Source organism: Macrotis lagotis, chromosome 8 (assembly GCF_037893015.1).
Source record: "Macrotis lagotis isolate mMagLag1 chromosome 8, bilby.v1.9.chrom.fasta, whole genome shotgun sequence".
Classification (NCBI taxonomy): Eukaryota; Metazoa; Chordata; class Mammalia; order Peramelemorphia; family Peramelidae; genus Macrotis; species Macrotis lagotis.
Window position 1 is genome coordinate 103,565,588 of NC_133665.1, and position 24,493 is coordinate 103,590,080.

At 36.4% G+C, this 24,493-nt stretch overlaps 1 protein-coding gene across 2 annotated transcripts in view; it reads right to left on the reverse strand.

The window, feature by feature from the left end:
- Positions 1-832: 832 nt before the first annotated feature.
- The window catches only part of NKTR (natural killer cell triggering receptor), a 29,102-nt gene continuing 5,441 nt past the window's right edge, over positions 833-24,493 (reverse strand). Inside the window, exons 4-9 of one of the 2 annotated variants that reach the window (XM_074197859.1) lie at positions 20,716-20,861; positions 16,027-18,927; positions 11,179-11,274; positions 9,961-10,017; positions 8,845-8,943; positions 833-7,873 (exon numbers count right to left, since the gene is read on the reverse strand). In XM_074197859.1, the coding sequence (XP_074053960.1) occupies positions 7,786-7,873; positions 8,845-8,943; positions 9,961-10,017; positions 11,179-11,274; positions 16,027-18,927; positions 20,716-20,861 (3,387 nt within the window). In that variant the 3' untranslated portion in view covers positions 833-7,785. Of the gene's footprint in view, positions 7,874-8,844; positions 8,944-9,960; positions 10,021-11,178; positions 11,275-16,026; positions 18,928-20,715; positions 20,862-24,493 lie in introns of both variants that reach the window. The other variant, XM_074197858.1, reaches the window with a different exon arrangement.

Sequence of the window (24,493 nt, forward strand, 5' to 3'; positions counted from 1 at the left end):
CCCTTATCCATACATCTGACAGATAAATATTCCATGCTCTCTTAATCTGTTTATAGAATCACCTTTTATGTGTAAATAATAAATCCATCAAATAATTTGATTATTGTTTGAGATTTGGTGCTGATAAGCAACCTTCCTTCCCTTTTCTTCTTAACCCCTTCCCGTCTTTTAATTACCCTTGAGAAGGGGCAGCTAGGTGGCACAGTGGATAAAGCACCAGCCCTGGAGTCAGGAGTTACCTGGGTTCAAATCTGGTCTCAGACACTTAATAATTACCTAGCTGTGTGGCTTTCGGCAAGCCACTTAACCCCATTTGCCTTGCAACCCCCCCCAAAAAAAATATGTATTAATTACCCTTGAGACCCTTGACCTTTGTTTCTTCACAAAAATCAGTTTTTTCAGTTCTGCATTTTTTTGGGAATATGATTGGCACAGCATTGAATAAATTAATTTAGGTAGTATTTTCATTTTTATATTAACTATCTCTACTTAACTATTTTCTGTTAGAGGAATTTAATAGGTTTCACAAGAGTTAAAGCTGGAAACCTTGGAGATTATCTTGTCCAACCCTTTCATTTTAGAGAAAACAGGTTTAGGAAATTGCCTTTAGCAGAGGTCTCCAAAATTTTTGATAGGTGCAATCCTATTATTAAAAAAAATCTCGAATCTGCACTTGTTTCTACATATTTCAAAGTTAAATCCACAAACCACTTTGGCAATGATTAATGTATACTGATTCTTATGCATAAATCAACATGAGAAAATATTTTATCTTGCAAATTATTAATAATGCTACCAAGTAGGGGTGATATAAGCAAACCTCTACTTTAGCTAAATCACTTCAGCAGCTGGCTGGAGGATGGACTGGAGCTGGGAAGTGACTTGAAGAAAGAACAATTAGGAGGGTTGTAATAGTCCAGAGGAGAGATAAGAGCCTAAACTAGGGAAGAAAAAGGTAACAATTGACAAAATTTGGATGGTACCCTTAAACCTTTAAAGACAAATAATAAAATCTTTAATGCAGATTATAACTCACCCATCCTTGCTCATCCCATGGGTCACTGTCCCACCTGGCTATTGACTCTTAGCGTCTACCCTCACTTAACTCACTGTCAGCCTAGGGGCACCTATGGGGATCTGAACAAGAGTGTTTGCACTCCAGAGAGAAGGGTAATTTTCCAGTTACTATGTAACCTCTGGAGTATCTCAGTGGAGACTAGGTTAGAACTACTTAGAGAGAGCCCACAGAGGGCAGAAAGGGGGCAGTTGAAAGCTTACAAAGTCACAGAATGAATCCAGGGGAGGAATACAACTTTGGAGAAAGGTCACATTCCACCCTTTCCAGTAGTGGGGCTTATCTTCCCATCCTCCTACTGGATGACCCTGCCCACCCCTGTGAAGGCCACCAGAGTGACTAGTTTTTCCTGTTTTCTACCATTTGGCTCTAACCTGCTGTTGGGTCTGTATTTTATTCTGCTCCCTTTCACACCCTTTCCAATGGCTTAGGTGATCTATTTGAACACTCCTGCATTTACAGCACTGTTCAAAAATGCCCACTCATCTCTGTATGGTGAAGCCTTTTACAAAGATTTTCTATCCCCAAACCCAGATCCTTCCTCAAATGGTCCAGGGGCTTGCCCTTATGACCACCCCATGTCCTTCCAAGGATCTCTCTCCTTGAGAGCACATAGAAGGCACACTACTTGGGTATGAAGAGGTGTAGTGGATAGAAAATGATGGAAATGGAGCTAGGCAGATGAGTTCAAATTGACTTAACCTCTGGTTCCTTCATCTGACAAATTAGGGTTGTGGTACCACAACCTTACAAGGTTGTTTGGAAGGTTAAATGAGATCAAAAAAGAGCTTTATAAATGTCATGAGTATTAGTAGAGATCAGGAATTATCTAACTTAAATAATTCTTTTTATAGATGAGTCTTGGATCATAGGCTCTAAAAACTGAAAACAAGTGATCAAAGTGGACGTGTTCAGGTGTCCTGATTTTTATGTACAAGTTCTTTCCATTACACTATATTATTTCTTATTTGGCAAAGAGATTTAGAGTATAGATCCCTTGGAGGTAGCCCTATATGGTTCTCTTCCTTGATCTGGCTCTCACCAAGTCAGTCCCTTCCCACAGTTTGAATCACTTACCAAGATTACTGAAGAACCCCTTTCTTCAATGATTTTTTTCTTTCTCTATTCAACATTAATGATCTCTCGGCAGAAATAATTTTTTTGGATTCCCACCTTCTGCAATCACTCATTAATATAGTTTCCAGATCTAAGCCTTGGCACATTCAATTGTTTGAAATACTGTCCATTCCAATGTACTACTTCTGTGAAAATATTGTATAACAATGTCATGCAATCAATTAAGAAGCTGGATATCTGTTAAGGATATCACAAGCATGCACTTATAAAACAACAATACTGCATCATCAGAGAATTTCCCTAATTGGTTTCCTGGTGACTACACTCTGGAGTCAGTCACTGGTTCAAATCCCAGTTCTGCCAACACTTAAAGCACATATAATCTTGGGTAAGTCAGAATTCTCAGGTCTGTTTTCTTGCTTGTAAAAAGGAGGAAGAGGCAGCTAGGAGGTGCAGTGGATAGAGCATGGGCCCTGAAGTCAGGAGGACCTGAGTTCAAATCCAACCTCAGACACTTAATAATTACCTAGCTGTGTGGCCTTGGGCAACCACTTAACCCCATTGCCTTGCAGAAAAAAAAAAAGAGGAACTGATTTTTTCCTAGTATGAGTCTAACCATTCCCTAACCATGAGTGACTGGGTTAAAATTATTTGGCCTGCTCACCTTTGTTTGGAAAACTGAGCAAATCATTAATTTTCTAGAAAATCTTACTTTAGAATATTGTATTTAGCAGATCATGACTCAAATCTCCTTCAGTACTGAGAAGACAAAGTTAATTATGCTTGCCTGAAAATCAATATCTTGTGGACACTAACAATAACTTCACAACCCCTCTTCACTTCTCTGGAGACTTAAGTCTGCCTGTTTCGTGAGGAAAAAAGGGGAGTGACTAATGGGATCCTAGTGGAAACCCAAGATCTAATTTCCTGACTCACTCAGATCCCATTAGAATAGGAAAGTACACCTTGACCTGGCCACACAATCCTATTTAGAAGCAGCCAATAAGAAAGCAGTCTCAGGATGTGGACCCAGGACCCTGGTCCATAAATCACAGAAGGGACTTTCCTTAGAGCAGTGCCTACACACTACGCTTACTAGTTGTCCTTGGATGAACTTAAGTTGAGCTAACTTAAATTTCTTTATCATATATTAATACCTCCCTAAGTGAGCTTTTCTATATACATGCTCCCCCATGAGCAGTTCCACCAAAGCTACACAACCCCTTTGTAGCAACAAACTCCTCCCTGTACTGCAAAATCAACATATCCTGTTAGAAACACAGGACTTCTTGCTCTATAAATGCCCCTAGTTTTATTCAGCCCACCACCCCACCACCCTTGGGGGGCAGAGTCCACTAGGAAATGCGACACACACACACCCATACCCATAAATGCCCCTTCCTTCACTTGGAGACAGGCTGCAAGTCATAATTCTTTAGAGACTACCCTGCGAAAGACTCTAATTGCTCATGAATACAAGCTTGAAAACAGAGGGTTAACTATGCTCTCTTTAAGCAAAAACATTACTAGAGATGGGATGTTACTTTCTCCTATCCACTGACCAAAGGAAGGATGGCAAGAAGGGATTCTAGCCATATAATTTATCTTTACATCTCCTTTTGGCAAATCCATTTTGACCCTACTGACCCTCATCCTATTACCCTTTCTCCCTTTCAAAAGCTGTCTACTCACATTGCTTCTGTTTCCTCTCCTCACTCATTTCTTGGTTCTACAATCCAGTTTGAGACTTCTTTATTCATTGGAAACTCTTCTTTCCAAAGTTCTCAACTATCCTTCATTCTAGTCTCTTCCCTCAGTCTGGGTTTTGATTGCTCCGCCTTGGTTGACCAGATCTAGACTCAACACACTCCACATCCAAGTGTGGGGCACAGGTATGAACTCCAACCTTTTTCCAATCTAGCTCTGAGCAGTTATCCAATCAACACTAACATATCTAGACTGGACATATCAAATGTCCTTTGACTTCAATCACCATTCCATCTTCCTAGTCCCAAATATTCTTTTTTGGTGACCACTTTGCCATATGTACTATCTTCCCCTATTAGAAGGTACAATACAAAGGCAAAGTCTGCCATGTTTGCTTGTATTTCTATCTGTAAGCACTTATCTCAATACTTGACCCATAGTACTTAAGATTTTTCATCTTGTTTATGATCTCTTAAACTGACAAACCTCATGTCCTTTTCTCAGATTCCTTATTTCATGACCTCTCTGCACCATCTAATTTTGGTGATTGCATTATCCTCCTGCATGGTCCTTCTGGGTTTTTATGACACTAGTCCTCTTGGTCCTCCTGTTTTTCAGGTTCATTTGCTGGATCATTATTCATCTCACAGTCCTTGTGGGTGTAATCCAAGGCTGTTCTGGGCTTTATGCTCTCCTCTTAGATGCCTCTTCAGCTATCATGAGTTTAATGTACTCCTAAGCCCTATAGCTCTAGTCTCCATTGAGATTTATTACACCATCTACTGGACATTTTGAATTTGATTCCCAATAGGCACCTTAAAAGTCCAAAGGAGAACTCACAATTTCCGCCCCCCCCAAACCCAATCCTCTCCTGAACTTCTATTTCTGCTAAGATGACCACTATCCTCACCCAGGTTCATACCATGTAATTATTCCTTCTCCCTCCTCCATATATTTAATCACTTGCCAAATGTTACTGATCTTACCCCAATTGCTTTAAAGACTATACATCTCTTTGAACCTTTCACTTCTCTTTACTCACATGATCCCCACTTGGTTAAGACTGGTATCACTTATCACTTAGTCTAATGCAACGACTCTTAATTGGTGTCCTTGCTTCCAGTTTTTCCCCTTTCTAGAATTCATCTTCAAAACAGCTGCCAAAGTGACATACTTAAAGCATTTCACTCTCTAATGGCATTGAAGATCTTCATATACAACCTAGACCCATTATACATCACACTCCTTCACATTCTGCATTTCAACTTGATTTCTATGTGCCACATAATCTCACACACACACACACACACACACACACATATTATGTCAAAAGAATGTAGCTTCCTTAATGACTGACTCCATTTTCTATTGTCTTCCTATCTTCAGTGACTGAAATATGTGAAATATTGTGATAAGATAGATACCTGAATGACTGACAATTAATCCCATCTATTTGGACAAATCCAGGATTATCAATGAAATCTGTACCCCTGAAAACAAGACTAAAAGAACTCAACTGATTCCACTCAAATCAGAGAATTTGGGGAAACAACCTTGAGTAAGAAGGAATGAGAGTGCCATTAAGCAGTTTGTAGACCATATTCTTCATAGGTCAAATTTTGTACCTGAAATTATTTTTAAGTAACATCATTTAATCAATTATGAAAACAAGAACATAAACCATAAAGATGTTAACATTGGGTAACCATGATGGAATGTGCTCTTTTCCATTTCAACAAGGATCTAATTTGGAGCCTTGGAAAGGAAGAAGGAAAGAGGAGACACACACACATACCAAGAAATTTGAGTTTAAGTATATTTTTAATTTCTACACAAGGTCCCCCCTCAAGGAGTAGAAGACATTTAATTGAAATGTATATATAAATCAGTTGTTTTCAATATGTACAAAAGTATCTTCAATATCTCTGAACACTACCAGCTCCCCAAATATTCCTTTTCTAGTAAAGGTGACATTACAAAAACAGCCTGATGATGCACTTTCTACAAAGTATCACAATACACAACATAATTGAATTTTATTCAAAAATAATTCAAAAATACAGAACAAGTCCTTTAAGAAGAAAAGCTATTTCTGTAATTCACTTCAGTAAACATGTGAGCTGAACGCTGCAGCTAAGGGTTGTCCCTTGTGAGGGAGGAAAACAAGCAGTGCTTTCGGTTCAGGATAAAAATCCACTCTGGGCTGAGAGATACAGTTAAGTCCCAGTCCAAGGGTTACTTTTGCTTTTACTTAATTAGATCTGGCAGTTTCTAACTGAGGTTCCGAACATGTTGTTCTCTGAGTTGTACTTAAATTTTAGTCTATCTTTTTCCCAATAAACTTTCTGAAGACTTTTGGTATGACACAAGCAATATTGTGCATTTAATATGAAATGTCTAGAGGGTCATGGTAGTCTGAATTAAGTCATTTTCTTAAAATAAATTTATCTACTAGTTTGGGAATCAATTAAACAATAAAAAAAATTTCATAACAGGATGGTTTTCAAGACAAGGTAAACCAAGAGTTTTCAAAAACCTGACTTTCCTAATTTGAAGCCTTTCTTTAAACTGACAAGTGTACCATGGACCCCCATCATCCATCTTATACATTTCAATCTGAATTGGAGAATAAGTACAATTGGGAAAAAATCCAAAACATCAACTTTTTCTGTTGAAGGCCTTGGAGAAAAAACACTGTTGTAACATTATTTATCAATGCCATCTCACAAATCTGAGAGCTATATTTTTAAAGTCATAGAAATTCAGTCCTTAGGACAGAAATGTATTTCTGGACTGACTGAATCACTTTGGTGGTGTTTCCTTTTTTAAAGCACTGACTGGAAAAGTCTGTTTCTGTGAATGCTTTCAGTAGGCACCCCAATTCTATTCAGTAGGTCTAGGCAGTCAGACCAACATGCACAATGGCACTGCCAGGGGGCATGTGGAGCATAGCAAAACTGGGAAGAATGTTGAAGGGACCACATCCCAGAAGGAACCATATAAGATACCATTGTGTTGCAAAGACATTTCATTTTCCCCTTTGCTGCAACTGTTAATGTACAGTGTATATAAGGCCAACGTTTTAAGGAGGCACCAAGGGGCACCCAAGCACCAGAGCATGGACTGAAATGCAACTTTTTTCTTAAGAGGTTAAATTCCTAACAATAGTCTTTTTTCTAAAAGGAGAGAAAACATTAAGTTCTCAGGGATGGTGCATCTGGATATGATATTTACAATTAAGGCTAGTTGCTAATCTTAAACTCACCCGCTGGTTCACAGTAATTATGACTACCCGATGTTTGAAGTTCATCCTTTTTCTAATACCTTTGAGATAGCAAAGAAGAGAGGAATGAATTAAGAACCTTGGAGGCATTACTTTGTATTCCCTGGCTACTACTGGCATTAAATCTGTGTGGTTTATTTCCAAGAATATGTATGTACAAGACACCACTGAATTGGTGTATAAACAGTTTTAAAACTTCAATCAGTTTAATAAAGAGAAATGGCAGCCTTTGATAATTCTTCACAGTTCCACTCTTGGCAGCCAAGACATTAAAATGTGAACAAAAAAAACAAAAAGTCCAAAGTTCCACAATGAATTATTTTTGGACAGACTTTAAGTAATCTTGAAATTTACAAGAGATACAACTAGGTGAATAGGAAAACTTGATCTGAGAAAATAAAATTGGTTTCCATAGTTGGCTATTGAAAATGTGGCAAAAATAATCTCTTTAAGTGACAGATTTGTATACTTTTCAATCTTCTGTTCACCACTGACAGAACTCAAGACTGATTAAATGGGGTCTGGCTTCCCTTGATTTCCATTTGATACTGAAGAACAGTAGAGTGGACTGACTGCCATTACATTTTTCACATATTTGATACTTTTCAAATACAAATATAATCAGCACCACCAAGGGAACTTTTCAGCTGTATCTGCTGCTTTCACTGGGGCTCCGGTGATTAGAATAGCTTCGGTCACTTTCACTGTCAGAGCCATAAGATCTACAACTCCTAGACAAAAATAACAATATAGACAATCCCTTAATTTTAAAACTTCAAAATCCTATTCTCATAGCTTTTATACAATAAAAGTAACTCTAGAGCACTTAAAATTTAGAATATCATAAAAAAAAAATTGAAGAAAGCTGGGAGGCAGCTCAGCAGTGAGAGCAGAATGGACCAACTCAGGCATTTTCATACTTTAGGAAAGTAATATTAGACTTAAAATATAATGAATAAGCAAAGAAAGATCACATGCAATAAATTCTTTGCAACTCATGTAAGAATATAGCAGAACGCTGACTGAACAAAGTAATTCACAATCCAAAAGAAATATTAGCTTTCATTTTTTATTTTTAAAAATAATGAGGAAAGAAAAATGATTAAATGAAAAAGAGAAACAGGTGAAACAAGGAGTTAAATGGCAGCCCAGGGTCAGTAACTCCAAATTGTGGGAACCCGAAACAATGGTAGATATTGGTCAAGACAGCAGTTTACTACCATTCTTTATCCACCAAGCACCAATCTACAGTATAGGTATCCTAGGTACATATCACTATGATATTATTGAGGTTTTTTTTAAGATATTATTAAGGTATTTTTTAACAAAATAACTGTAAATAATCTGCAGTTTTTTTTAAAGTTTCCAGTTTTCTCTTCAAAAAGTGATTAACTTTTGTTCACCTTGATTATTTTTAAGAAATGGTCTTGGTACAAAAGTGGAACATAGCTTTCATTGCATTACCTCCATTTCTTCTAAAACAAATGTTTGTCCAAGGAAGGATGAATATTTAAAAATTGATTTGGAAAATTAACATGAACAAAACTCTTTGCTTTAGATTGATAATCTTTTTTTTAAATTCAAGAACTGAAATATACTATTTCTGCAGTCAGATTTATTCCTTCTTGACATAACTATTTTAAATAACTCTGCAAAGCTTTACCTAGAGGAACTTGCAAGAGTCCAACTTATTGCCACTCACCTGGATCGCCTATTGTAACTCCGAGATCGTCGATAACTATCACTCCTTTTGCTCCTACTTCGACTGCGACTGCTATAATAGCTGTCATAAGTGTAGGACCTAGTTTAACAAGTAACAACAAATATTTAAAGTTTTTCAAAGGTAATCATTCATATATACTACTTTAATGAATTATGTATGCATAGGGCTCTATTTTGAAAGAGGCACTCTATAGATATATTGTATAGTGAAAATGGGAATAAACCGTGTATAGCAAAGAAACATTTACCATTAAGGGGAATGTTAGATTCATTAAACATAAAAATATTAACCTGTTTTCCTTAATAAAAGATACTAAAAAATTACAAGTGAAATATATTGACTGAGATTGAGAGATCTTTTTAGGCAAATATGCTACATGAATACCTGCCATTACAATTTTAATCTATTTTTACTTTTTTTTTACACTCCTCCCTTCCCTAGCTCCACTCCCCAATGCAGTACTTGTATTCTGCCCATTAGAACAGAAATTTCCAGAGGGCAAGGAATATATCTCTTTTGCATTTCTATTCCCCAAATTCAGTCAATGCCAGAAGGGTCAAGTGTTGAATATATACTTTTTCTTTCATTCATTCATAACACACTATGCATAAATTGTCCTTTGAAGAGGATAAAATATATTTTCAATGAATGGACTATGAAATAAATAATGAATTTATTATAAAATAAATGATGCCAGCATCGATGAAGGAGTGCAGTATAGTAAATAGCTAGAGCTGCAGCCTAGACTCCATTTTACCAATTCAACTACAATCTTGGATAAATCTTTCTCTCTCTCTCTCTGAGCCTCTACTTTCATCAACTGATCAGGGAAAATAGTGCTTAGACTACCTAATTCATGTCGCTGTTGTGAGAAAAGACATTCTATAAATTTAATTCAATGAACATTTGGCAAATATAGCATATGTGGAAGATAAAAAGACAAAAATGAACACAGTCCCTGTTCATAAGGGGGAATACATGTATACAAGTGAATATAGCATAGAGACCAAGTAACTTATGAGGGTGAGAGAGTAAATCTTGATTTCTATAGAAATGTAAGCTATTTCATAATTATATTAAAAATAAAGTTCAAACCTGGATCGACTGTGATGATCGTAAGAGCTGCTCCTAGATCGACTTCTGCTATATGTTCTACTATTGAATATTCATGGGGGAAAAATGAATAGGTTAATTATAATTGGCTATTATAAAATTAGAGAAACCCAAATATTTATTGTTTAGTTGTAGTAAAAACTCATGACAAACATAGAATATGAAGCCACACAAATCCTATTTAGTCTTTAAAATACACTTATATTTTATATATATATATATATATGTATATGTATATATATATATATATGTATATGTATATAAACCCAAATATTGCTTAATGATTCTTCTATTTGGATATATTTGAAACACAGATACCAAATAAAACATTGTAACATTAATTTTTCTATATTCAGCATTGAAGAGGTATGCTAAGAGTGGGAAGCAATGAGAAAGGACATAGGGAACAACCTAAAAATTGGTAATTCTGGGCTTGAAACTCTATGATGAGAATATTAAGTTCTCTTCCCTGCAGAATTTCTCCCAAGTTCTACCTGACAAAACTGGTAGCTAAAAGTATTAATGCACACCCATTAGTGATCAAGAAATACATGCAAATGGAAAAACAGAATTTTGGAAGAATATGAAAATAGCTCCCTTTCCTTGCTCCCTAGTTTCTCTTTTCCCTCTCCAACACAAGAACATCAGGATGTAGGGTGTGTGTGTGTGTGTGATTTTTTATAGACTTTTTTTTTTATCTCAGGCTCAATCATCTTCCTAAGTCTAGTATTCACCAATTACTCTTTTCCCCTCAATGACTTCAATCTCCTTATACATGACTTCTATTTCTTAATACACCTTTTTAGTGTTATTGAGAAAAGTCAAAATGGTGATTGTAGGCATCAGGGTGCAGATCCAAGTCAATAAGCATTAACCAAGAGCCTACTATGTGCAACATCAAATGATATTATTTAAAAAATATCTGTGCTACAGAATGAGGCAGCCAGGTGGCATGGTGATTGGAGCACTGACCTTGGAGTAAGGAGGAAAAGAGTATAAAACCAGCCCTAAGACACTTGACACTAACTAGCTATGTGACCTTGGGCAAGTCACCTAACCCTGTCTCACATCTGGGGTCTTCTCCAGTCCTCAGTGATTGTCATGGCATCACTTCCCTGATGTCAAGATCTTCTTTGAGAATGAAGGACAAGCGTCATTATCAATCTATAGAATAAAGTTTTCTACTTGAAGCATACTTACCTGTGACTTTTATAACTGTGATAAGAACTACTGCGACTTCGTGATCGATCTCTACTATACCATCCTCTGCTTCGACTTCTAGAATAACTTCTTGAACTACAATTCAGAAATAGTTTATGAAGTATAAAAACTAAATACATAAATTAACTTTTTATACTGTGAAAAAGGTGAGGCAATTTCAGAACAAGAAAATTAAAAGAATGGTCTATGTTTGTTCATTCATTTACTAAATAAATTTTTATTAATCCCTGGCTGTACACAGAAAGCCTCAAAGGACAGGGGACAGTTTAGTCAAATACTGCTCCTGCCTGAAGCTCATAGGCTGTCAGGGGACTAGGTAGGCGACTATGCCAACATGCAGTAAGTGCACCAGGGAGAGAAAAAAAAATCTATATGCAAGAGTTCAAAGGAAAAGGTTGCTACCAACTAACAGGATTAGTAATGGCCACATGGAGGAAATGGCATGAGACAGATTTAATTTTTTTCTTAATTTTAAAAAATATTTTTCAAGATGAATAGGGATTCAGTAGGCAAAGACAGAGTTAGAAGAGTAAAGGTAGGAAAAAAGAAAAAACTGGCATGAGTTTAAGGGGCACAAAATAGCATCTTTGGAAGAAACTGAGATAAACCTGGAAGAGTAGCACATTGCCAGTTCGCAGATAATTTTGAATGTCAAGAAAAAGTCTGGACAGAAAGTCAATGATTTTATGTTTTTTTTTTTGAAAAAAGGGACAGTCAATGTGATCAGGTTTATGCATAAGGAAGGACAGGAGAGGGCAGAATGTAAGAAGGAAAATTGGTTTTGTCCTATGTTAGTTCCAATGAGCATACAGAAAAATGCCTGAGAATGAAAAGTTAGAATTGATGGAATGCAATAAACTAATTAGAAAGGAAAGGTGACGGTAAAGAAGAGTCCAAAATAACCTCCCCAAAGAACTTTCACATAATGACCCTTGACAGAAGCTAAATCAGAAGGTAAGAAACTGCCCAGGTAATGAAAGAATCTCTCAAATAACCACAGTTCAAATCACACAGGGTAAAAATCAATTGAGGCTATTAGCAGATTGCAAAGGAAAAACAGAAAAAGCGTTTTGGAGGAGAAAGACTGTAAGACAAAGAGAGAAAGTAGAGTGATGGTTGGAGAATGGCAGTAGAAGATGCTAGCAATCAAGTTTATATGGCTCTAATTAATATCAGTTTAACCCTTAGGACTCTGAGAAGGAAAACTGCTTGTTCCCAGACCCAAGAACCTCTTCCTAGAAGAAGCCAGCCCTGCTCTGTCCATCTGCAGCTATTCTCAAATCAGGAGCACACTTCATTTATGCCTTAGTTCCTTCTGCCACACCACCCATCTGCAAAGTGTGTTAAATCCTGGAGTACACAGAATGTCCTAGTATTAGTGTACCTAGCTTAACACACACAATGCTTTCAAATAAGTGCTTCATCCATTTTCTTTCTTCATTCATTTCATTCTCATGGTGGTGGAGGATACATAGCATAAATAAGTAAAAAAAAAACACTATTAAGAATAAATTTGTGATAGTGGAAAAGGAGATAGAGAAATTCTTCAAACTAAGTCAATATATACCTCCATATTTAGTACTTTCAATCCAAAGGTTGAGAACAATGAAAAATGTCAAAAAATATGACTGAATTGAAATGAAAGATAAAGGCTTCTAGACTGTAGAAGCTTCACAGATCTTAAATGAGTATATATCAACAATACCTACAAGAAGCACATGATATGATGAACAAATGATGTTCTCTAATCTCAACTGAGGCCTCAAGCTGCACAATCTTTTACTCTTCTATCCCTATTGAATTCTACAATTATTTGTCCCAAAACTTTTCTTCTTAAGTCAATAAAAACATTTCTTTCCCCCTCCCTCTCAAAAGACCTAATCCTAGATCTCACATCAAGAAAACTGAGTCCCATTATGTCAACTCCCTTTTGCCCAACTCTATATCTCAAATTCCTTCACCGTTAACCTCCAGAGTTAAGTCTCAGAGGAAGAGGTAGTCTGTTTTGGAAGAAAAAGGATCCCCTTCCTTATGCCTCTGATTCCATTATCTCCCAGTGCTTGCCCTTTCAATCCCTGACTATAAAACATACATGAAAAATAAATCTTCCCTTGATCCTGCTTATCGCCCCTCAAGCTACTGTCCTACTACTTTACCTTTTTTTAATCAAAAAATTTAAATGAAAAATAATTTTTCTTTTTTATCCTTTCACTATTGGGGGGCAGGGGGAAAGGGGGAAGGTGGAGAAGGCAAAACTTTTATAATATGCATGATCAAGCAAAACAAATCTCCACGCTGGTCATGTCTAAAAATATACTTCATTCTACACTGAGTCTTTTGAATATTATTAATTGTCACTAGTCATCTGGTGTCTTGGAGGATCATTGCATTGATTCTTATAGTTTTCAAAGTTCTTTTTTACGCTGAGTTATTAAATAGTTCTGGTGCTGCTCATTTCATTCTACCTCAGTCCTTAAATCTTCCCAAGTTTCTCTAAAATCCTCCTTATTAATCTTTTTTTAAACAATACAATAGTATTTTCTTCCTTGTTTCTCTTAATTTACGATGTCACTTTTAATGTCTCTAAGTCACACATCAATTTGATATATAGTATGACATACTACTTTATCCAGTTTCTGCTAGACTGCTTCCCACTTTTTCCTAGCAGTTTCTGTTGAACAGTGAGCTCTTAACCCAATTGCTTTGGTCTTTTAAGTTTAATCAAACACTAGGTTACTAAGCTGATCTGCTTCTAAGTGTTGGGTATCTAACTGTTCACTGATCAAATTCTCCATTTCTCAACGAGTACTTAATCATTTTACGATTACTATTTTGAAATAGTTTGAAATGTAGTACTGCTACTCTGAAAGTAATGAGCTTCTCCTTACTAGAAGTCTGAGTAATTTTACCTGGGATATTTATTAAAAATGGCCTTCTTGGTCAGGTACTGTTTAGATTAAATTAGACAAGTCTTTAGTCTTTTCCAAACCTGAAATTCTGTGAGTCTATGACAATGGAACCATACTTGGACTGCAGTTATCTCATTATCTGATGTGCAAATTTGAATAAGTGGAAAGGGCTCCTTTATCCCCAAAGTATACATATTTTAATCTTTCTAAAAATTTTAATAATGATCTACATATGTATTGAGGCTATCCTAAATGAAAACACAACATAAACAATATGCTACAGTTGACATTTTTTCACAAGCATACAACTAACTAAAAGGTATAGGGAATATGTTGGGGGGGGTTAATTATAAAAAATAATTTGATTCAATAGAACAAAATGAAGTTTTATAAGTTCTCTTGTAATGAGATATTTTTCATGAATGTTAGGGCTATAGAAAAGTCTCTTTGATAAATCCAATGAGAGAAGTGACTTGACAATTATTCTTCTAATGGGGAATAATGACTGAACTCTACTACAATAAGGATTCCAGATATTCTTAAGTTCTGGCATGTTGAAGATTCTCCTAATAATAAACATGATATACATGCATAAACACCCAAGACTTCAGCCTAACAATCCACAAAGAAAACTAGCAAGTGAATAAAGAACAGCTATTATCCAGGGTATTTAAATGGATAACCCATTGAACTACGACAAGACCCTGCAGGTGGATAATGAATAAACTAGGTCAAGAATCAAAGATGAAGAAGAAACAGCAATAGATTACAGTGGAAAAACTGTAATTTCAATAATCTCAACTCCTGCCTCACACAAAATACCATCATTTTAAATACAATTTTTTTCTGATACTATATTGCTGAAAATCATGTCACACCACAATCTTAGAATGATTAAAAATTTTATGTAATCTGACAAACAATGATATATGGTGTCTCAGATTAAATTAGGATATACTAATGATGATGAATTGAGTATAAATGGTATAAGATATATCAACCAAATGTATGATTGGAAAAAGTGGTGATAGGAAGTTGTTTTGAAAACAGCCTGAGTGCTGAAACAGTTCCTATATCATGATGAAATGACCTAAAGGAAGATTTCCTATGGAAGACATAAGAGAACAAAACTGGAGAGGTTCAAGGTAAGTAGAGGACTTGTAAGATGAACTGCTAGAGAAAAACCCTGATGGTAAATGCTATCTACCTCCTGAACAGAGAGGTGGACTCAAGATGCAGAATGAGACATGCATGTTTACAAGACCAATATGGAAATTTATTTTGCTTAACTATGCAATTCCTTACAAAGATTCTGTTTCAAATTTTTTTGAAGGGGCAGAGAGGAGGTGGGGAAACTAAATGTTCATTAATTGAAAAAAACAAAACAAAAAAATCACAGCTAGAAGAAGTAGCCACAATGAGACAATAGATTCACTTAAGTACTGAAATATAGTAGAAAGGGCTGAGAAAAGAGACCAAAAAGAAAACTGAGGCAATTTTTATGAAGAACCAGAAAAGGAGCCATAAAACAACTTTCTATTATAGGGCTCTTCCCTAGCCTTAAATCTTTTTAGTTTTATTCTTAACATATTGAATATGCTGAACAAACAACTAAATATTTATGGAAAATCTCTTGTTTCTAAATATTGGTGTTTTTACTTGGAAATATGCACAACTTGTCAATTGACAATTTATGTGAAAACTATCTTAAAGATGATTTGTTCTAATTTTTTCCCTTCTAAATAAATCTATACATTATTAGACAAGTCACAACTTCTACAAAAGAAAGGTTTCCTCATTTATAAAATAAAAAAAGTTAGACCAGTGTCTCCCAGCTCTGATATTCTATCAACGAGTAGAATTGGGGGGGAGGGGAGGTGTTTAGAGGAGAAAGAAAAAAAAACAGAAAATTGCTCACCGATAGGAATAAGTAGAACTTCGAGATCGACTTCTTGAATGACTGTAGGAAACAGACCTTGTTCTGTGTCTTGATTTGGTTTCAGATTTACTTCTGGACCTACTTGGACTCCTGGATTGGCTGTTGTCATCTCGACTGGGAGTCTGCTCATCACTAGAGCTCTCTTGATTTCTTGGTCTCCGGTTTAGTCGTGCAGTTTTTCTCACTTCATCAAAGAGAGAACCAGGACGAACTTTATTTTTGCTTTTGATTTCTATTCGCAGGCCTTGTGGTTTTGTGTCAGGTACAGAAGGTAAAGTCTTAATTTCCATATTACTGGATGTTGTAGTTGCTGAAAGATTACCCACACCTTGTAAAGGCTTCCACTTATTATCAACTATATTGCTCTGGCTTCTTTCACTCACATCTGACTTGACAGCATTTTCAAAAGTACTAGCAAATCCAAGAATATTACTTTCTTGCTTTCCTACTTCAACCACTTTCTTGTTCTCAGTCACATTGCTTTCCTGATTAATAATTACAGCTTCTAGATTTTCATTTTGCAAATCTTGGTTTAGGGCAATGTTTCTATCTGGAGTATCAAAACTCAGATTGCTTGGAGGGGAAATCTCTAACTTTACAGGTGAATTGCGTTCTGGAGTACAAATCTCCATATTATCATCTGTCTGTACCACATCTTCTGTTCCACTCTGAATGGTTTCATCAATATGCTGATTATTTTTTTGAGAAACGGATACATTTTTATCTGCATTTAAAATGCTGGTAGAAGCATTGGGTTTAATATCGTCTTTCGAGAGTGGATTAGAATCTGCTGAAGTATTAATCACATTTTGTTTGCTTGAGTGGCTGTTGTCCCCACAGAGTTTCTCAGTTTTCATACTTTTATCCTTGGTAATTTCATTGTTCTCAAAATCATGTTTTTTCCCCTTTGTATCCTTGGTAAGTTGATTTTCATTAATCTCTTCCTCCTCCTCTTCACCAAATTCCAGTGGAGGTTGCCAATGAAAGATCTCCTTTCGTTTCTGAACCTTGTGTTTTTTCTCTTTTTTTCCTTTGGATTTTTCTTTCACCTTTTTAGTGTGTTCTTTTTTAACATTCTTCTCTGATCTATGTTTGTGTTTCTTTGACTTTCCGCGATGGTTTTCAGAATTGGAGTGGGAGCTTTCTGAAATAGAAGATGACAGATGCTGTCTACTTGGCTTCCAAGCACTCTCATCTGGAAGGATATTTTCTGAAGATTTTGGTGTGGGTTTGGTCTTGGTGAAGGTCTCAACAAACTCTGTATCAGATTCTGATGTAGCCTCTCCTTCCTCTTTATCAGAAACTGGCCTAAAATCTACCTTATTCTTGTTTACTTCTCGCTCTGAATTGGACTCAGAGTCCCATCTACTGCCAGCATAATTCTTCCTTTTGGATTTTTCTCCATTGAGAAGATGGTCTGAGAAACACTCATTTAACATCTTCCTTTTGGAATGATCACTATCCCATTCAGACTTTAATTTCTCTTCATCTCTGTTGGAAGATACATTTTTTTCCTGTTTCATATTATTGGTACCTTCTCCTTGGTCATGTTTATCTCTGTCTAGGTTTGGCTGTGTAACTTTCACAAATGACTGTTCACTATCTGAAGAATAGTCTAAAGATGACTTGCTTTCACTATCTTTCCTCTTTCGTGAGGACTCATCTCCACCTTTGGCATACTTGTTGCTTAATGTTCTTTCAGAACTACAGACCTGTCTTTTCTTTGAAACATTAATACTCTTCTCATTAGCTCTAGATTTTCTTCTTGTTCGTCTTCCATCATCACTGCTAACAGAATATGACGATGACCTACTATACCTGGATCTATCACTATATTTACCTCGTGAATGGGATCTAGGTGTTGATAGAGACTGAGACCTTGAATGTGAGCTAGCTAGACTCCTTGATCTTGAATATGATCTTGAATAAGACCTACTTCTGGAAGACCTGCTTCTTGATCTTGGTGAGCTCTCTGAACTTCTATCACTACGATATTTTGAATAACCACTCCAATCACTATCTGAACTCTTTTCTCTCTTACGATAAGAGGATGAAATACTGGGCTCTTTTATGTTTATTAAATTGTACGTATTTGGGGGAGGAAGTAAATGGGTTGTCTTAGCCTTCATTTCTTGAATTCGTTCATAAGATGGCTTCCAGGGCTTCTGTCCTGGTTTCCATCGTGAAGGTGGAGGACTATCACTTAAAGGTATTACAGGAATATTTTCAGCTACTATTGGCTGCACAACAACCTTGTCATTTGGTGGCACTGTTGCTCTTAAGGGTTCTGTTTTGATTGGTTTATTTTCATTTAATCGAGAAGCTGTACTTCTCGGGGATTTAGATGTTGTTCTCTGACACCTAGACTTAGAATTAGATCTGGACTTTGACCTGCTCCGAGAAAGTGATGAGGATTTTGATGCTGTCCTTGACCTAGAACTTCCTTTGGAATATGAACGAGACTGGGATTTTGATCTGTAGTATGAATGAGAATCTCTGCTATATTGGGTTGAAGAGCTTTGTTCATCTTTGTCAGACTTAGACCAACCCCTCTTAGATGAGTGCTGAGATGATGATGATGAATGAGATCTCCTTTCTCGAGCACAAGGAGATTTCATTTGCCGGACTGAAGATCTTGAGGAGCCGACATTTGAAAGCTGAGAAATTTTCTTTTTCTTGGTTGGTTTGTGTCTCTTGCAGTGTTTCTGCTTTTTAGCTTTCTTTTTATGTTTTACTTTTTTCTCTTTTCTGTGTTTTTTGTGATGGCTGTCAGAATGTCTTACTGTACTAAGGTCAGAATAATAGCCATTGTATGACCATGATCTTGATCTTTGAGACAAACTTCTTTCATCCCATCGACTTGAACATGGATCACTTAATCTGTGATCAAGAACAGAGAGGTAGTGTATTGTCTCATATTACTAAATTTTTAAAAAATATTAAGCACAAAAGAATTGTAAATTAAGTGAAAGTCCTTCAATTGGGGAATGGCTTAACAAACTGTGGTGTGTGTGTGTGTGTGTGTATACACACACACACACACACACACACACACACACACACATACACTTATATATATATATGTATGTCATGGAATACTACTGTTCCATCAGAAACCAGGAGGGATGGGAATTCAGGGAAGCCTGGAAGCATCTGCATGAACCAATGCTAACTAAGCAAGATGAACAGAACCAGAAGAACATTATACACCTTAAGAGCAACATAGGAATGATGATCAACCTTGATGGACTTGCTCATTCCATCAGTGTAACAACCAGGAACAATTTTGGGCTATCTGCAATGGAGAATAACATCTGTATCCAGAGAAAGAATTGTGGAGTTTTTTAGAAAAAAACAAACCATTATCTTATTGTGTAATTTTGCTATCTCTTATACTTTATTTTTCTTCCTTAAGGATATGATTTCTCTCTCATCACCTTCAACTGAGATCAATGTGCACCATGGAAACAATGTAAAGACTAGCAGTGCCTTCTGTGGGGGGTGGGGAGAGGGAAGCAAGAATGGGAGAAAAATTGTAAAACTCAAAATAAATAAAACCTTTCTAAAAAAAATATTAAGCACAATAAAAATGATTTCTTAAAAAAAGCTCTAGGTTGCCACCACCAAAAAACTACTCACTACCAATTTCATGCATAGCACCAAAAGAAACCCATGCAAGAGATAAATCAAAAAACCAAAGGGATTTTTTAGTGCCATGGATAAAATAAATGAAAAAACTTAAGGCTTTGTTCCAAAATAGTGCAATTTATGACAATACAGTGCACTGAAACATCGTTAGGATATGATCTCAGAATTTTGGATCTGAATCCTGGCTCTACAACTTTTTTTACCTAGGTGACCCTGAGCAAATAACTTCACTTCTCTGGGCTTGTTTCCTCATATGAAAAATGAAAGACCTGGACTAGAAAAATCTTAAAAAGCTTTTGTAGCTCTAAATTCTAGGATTTTATGTATTGTATCAATTCATGGCTTTCCTCTAAGCAGGACTTTACACAGTGCCTGGGATTAATTCCATGAACACACTTGCCTCAGCATTATCTTAGATCCAACTCACAGATACCAAAGATGAGATTTTAATTGTTTAGGGGTTTCTGAAGTACATATGCCGACCAGCTATTCCAGAAAAGGTTTAGTCCTTAAACAGATGACAGGTATGGGGTAGAAGACCATGCTTTTTAAATAGCTTATACTGCAGTGTATGGTGTAATGAGAGTTGGATTTGAAGCTAAAGGACATGCAATCAAATCCTGGCTCTGCTACTTACTACCTATGTCATCCTAGGCAAGATTATTTGCCTTTTTTGGCCTCTAATTTCCTCATCTGCAAAATAAGTGGACAGAACTAGACACTTTACTATTTAAGCATTTACTGACTGAGTGCCTACTTTGCTCCTGATAACATCTTAGTCAACATTAATTAAAAAAAAATCCTTGCCTTCAACAAGCTTATATTCTAATGAGAGAAAACATGAATGTGTGCACACACACACAACACACATTCTCTCTTATAATTACCTCAAATTACAACATTCTAATTTAGATTGTGACTCCCCCAAAAAGGACCATCTCTTAATTCTTCAGTCCTCCTAGTACCTATCATACAGCAGACCAAAGTTAATCATTCAAGCTCTGAGGCTACTATACTTACTTATCTCCTTTACTCCATTTTTCTCCACTGGGTGGTCTGTATGCTCTTAACCTCTGCATTTCTTCCTTCCAGTGAGGAGGTGTTTCACTGCTTTCATCATCATCCGACTCAGAACAAGACCTTGATCGAGGTGGTGTGTGATACCGCTTTAAGAAGAAAGAGAAGATTTAAAGTCTGTAATCTCCTTGATACAAGACATTACCTGATAAAGTCCTACTGTTTCCTATCTCTAGAATTTCAATGCAATCCAATTCTAAAGCTCAGTTCAAATAGTACCTCCTTCACAGGAGAGTTAAATGTACTTATTATGTCCTCTAACAAGGGATGGTAAAAAAAAACAAAAAACAAAAAAACTAAATGGAGTCTTAAACTGAAAAGAAAAGGGTAGATATGAAATAGACTATTGTAGGATGCAGGATGTAGCTATAATATGTAGGTAAAGTAGCAGGTACCCCCCAAAAAAATCCAGAAAAAGAAAACAAGAAAACCTGCAGTCCTGGGTGCTATGCTAACAGTGTAGTAACAAGTAAAATGAATTATAAAGACTAATAGAAGAAAGCAATTTTTGACCTCATTCATATCACAGATTGGTGTTATCAGTTCTGTAACTCAAATGACTTTAGAAGATGACTCATTTGAAAGGCAAAGAATAGATTAGAAGTGATAGGTAGGGGCGGCTAGGTGGCGCAGTGGATAGAGCACCGGCCCTGGAGTCAGGAGTACCTCAGTTCAAATTCAGCCTCAGACACTTAATAATTACCTAGCTGTGTGGCCTTGGGCAAGCCACTTAACCCCATTGCCTTGCAAAAACCTAAAACAACAACAACAAAAAAGAAGTGACAGGTAGCATTAAATATTAAAAAGATATTCATGTGACTCCAGACACCAGAAGAAAACTCTGGCTTTCACCAGAGTGAGAACATTTGAGTGAAATTCAATGGAAAGAGAAACAGAAGCAATGAAGTGATAGGAATATAATATAGACAGGAGAAGGAAATAATAGAAGTAATACAGAAAACAGATCATAAGCCTGACACAGAGACTAGAAAGATTAGTAATGGAGGATTTCAATTATTTGGACATGTGCTGACAAGGTCTATGTCAAAAGCAAAGAAGCTAATCATTTCCTGGCTTGCTATAATGATAATTTCATCGTTCAAAAGTTGGAAGCAAGGATGGTAACTATTGTTATTCAGGATCAGATTCTGACCAACAAGTAAGAACTGCTAAGGTAGAAATGATGGAATCCTGTTGGGGAAGTTACCACTCTATTTTAGAACTTATAACAGAGAAGAAAGTCAGACATAGTCTGACAGGTATCCTGAAATGTGGGAGAGCAAATTTCATGTGTTGAATGGTCTGATACATATACAATCATAATATATATGTATATAAGAGGCACAAATCATGCCTCTGAAATGTGAAGGAAGAATTTTTACTGACTTAAGAGGAAGAGCTACAGGAAATAACAAAATTTCAAAGCATATCTCTATGGCTGTTTAGTTGAATGACTATCAGAATAAGAATATTCTCTACAATCTTCTGATTAAGTGGTCAACCAGATTTTATTCCAAGACCTTGAGTGAGAAGTATCCCACTACTCTTTAGGTCATCCATCCACTCCAACTGTTAAGATATTTTTCATTATCTCAAGAGGAAAATCGACCTCTTCACTATGTCTTCCCCTTCATCATGCCTCTATTCTCTGAGCCAATTAGAACAAATCTAATCCTAATTCTGGACAACTAAGTGGTGCCAAAGTGAGAGTGCTGGGTCTGGAGATAGGAAGACTCATCTTCCTTAGTTCAAATCTGGCCTCAAACCCTTAGTGTGATCCTGGGCATGTCATTTAATCATGTTTGTCTCAGTTTCCTCATCAGGAAAAGGAAATAGCAAACTACTACAGTATCTTTACCAAGAAAATCCCAAATGAGCTAATGAAGAGTTGGACATGATTGAAAATGACTAAAGCACAAAGAAATCAGTTCCTTCACAGGCAGCCCTTCCCCTCCTTGTAGGCAAACCTAAGGCTATCACATGAAGAGAATAAGAATTGTTTGGCTTGGTCCCGGAGGACAAAACTAAGAGATGTGGACAGAAGTTATATATAGAGACAGATTTTTCAAAGTATCTAAAGAAGAATAAGATAAGCAAAACAACAAAAATTTGGACTTCATTACCATAAATAAAAGATTCAGATCATCAATATTCAATCTACATGTCTTTTCCATCTATATAAAATTTTTATAAACATAATCCATATTCATACTGAGGTCATCTTTAATGAACTATCAGGAAAAAAACATTCCCTAGAAGATCACATCTTTTACTATCACCCAATTAACCAAATGATGTAGAGAACACAAGCTGTCACTGTGGTAGTTCACTGACTACAAAAGAGGACCATATGGGTTTTGGGGCAAAATTATAAAGTGTCCTTAATAATAGAAGAGAAGAATGTTGGAGAGGCTGTGGGAGGACTGGGACATTATTGCACTGTTGGTAGAGTTGTGAACTGATCCAACCATTCTTAAGAGCAATATGGAACTATTCCCAAAAAATGTGATCATACCAGGGGCAGTTAGGTGGTGTAGTCAACAGAGCATCAGCCCTGGGGTCAAGAGGATCTGAGTTCAAGTTCGGCCTCAGTCACTTAATAATTGCTTAGCTGTGTGACCTTGGGCAAGTCATTCTTAACCCCCTTACCTTAAATTAAAAAAAATTGATCATACCCTTTGACCCAGCAATTCCAATACTAGGCCTATATCCAGAAGAAATAATAAAAAAATGGGATAAGTCCCACCTGTTCCAAAATATTCATAGCAGCTCTTTTTGTAGTGGCAAAGAATTAGAAATTGAAGGGATGCCCTCCTATTGGGGAAAGGCTGAACAAAATTATGATATATGAATATTATGGAATGCTATTGTTCTCTAAGAAACCATGAATGGTCGAACTCTAGAGAACCATGTCCTTTGTAGCAGCCTGTTCACATTTATCATGGGACTCTTACAAGAACTAATGCTGAGCAAAGAGAGCAGAACCAAGAGAATACTGCATATAGAGGCAGAGTTGATCAGCTTTTATGGATGCAGCTCCTCTCAGCAGTTCAGAGATCTAGGACAGGGCTGTCGAAAATGTGGCCTGCAGTGCCTTTTTATGTAGCCTGCCTGTGAGTGTACTAAATGCTTCAAGTAAATGAAGCTGAGTTACTTCACTAAAATGGCAAATCAAAATATATTGTGTATTATTTCAATTAAAAACTTAAATGTAAGGTTGAACAGCCCTGATCTAGGACAAGCCTGGGATACCTGTTATAGACAATGCAATCTACATTCAGAGAAGAAATACAAAATAAAACAAAAAAAAAACCCTACAGAATTTGAGTGAACACTATAGTCACTTTTTTTTTAGGTTTTTGCAAGGCAAATGGGGTTAAGTGGCTTGCCCAAGGTCACACAGCTAGGTAATTATTAAGTGTCTGAGGCCAGAATTGAACTCAGGTCCTCCTGACTCCAAGGCTGGTGCTCTATCCACTGCACCACCTAGCCATCCCCTATAGTCATTTTTTAAAAACTTCTTATTTTCCTTTCCCATCTCATAGTTTTCTTTCTTTTCCCTTAATCCTAATTCCTCACACAGAAAATGAAAAATCTGTAAACATGTTAAAAACAAATGTATGTGTACAATGTTCACCAGCCTCAGACTATTCATGGTTGAGGGGAGGGAGATGGGGAAGGGGGGGGGCGGGGTGAAAAGAAATTATATAACTTATAAATA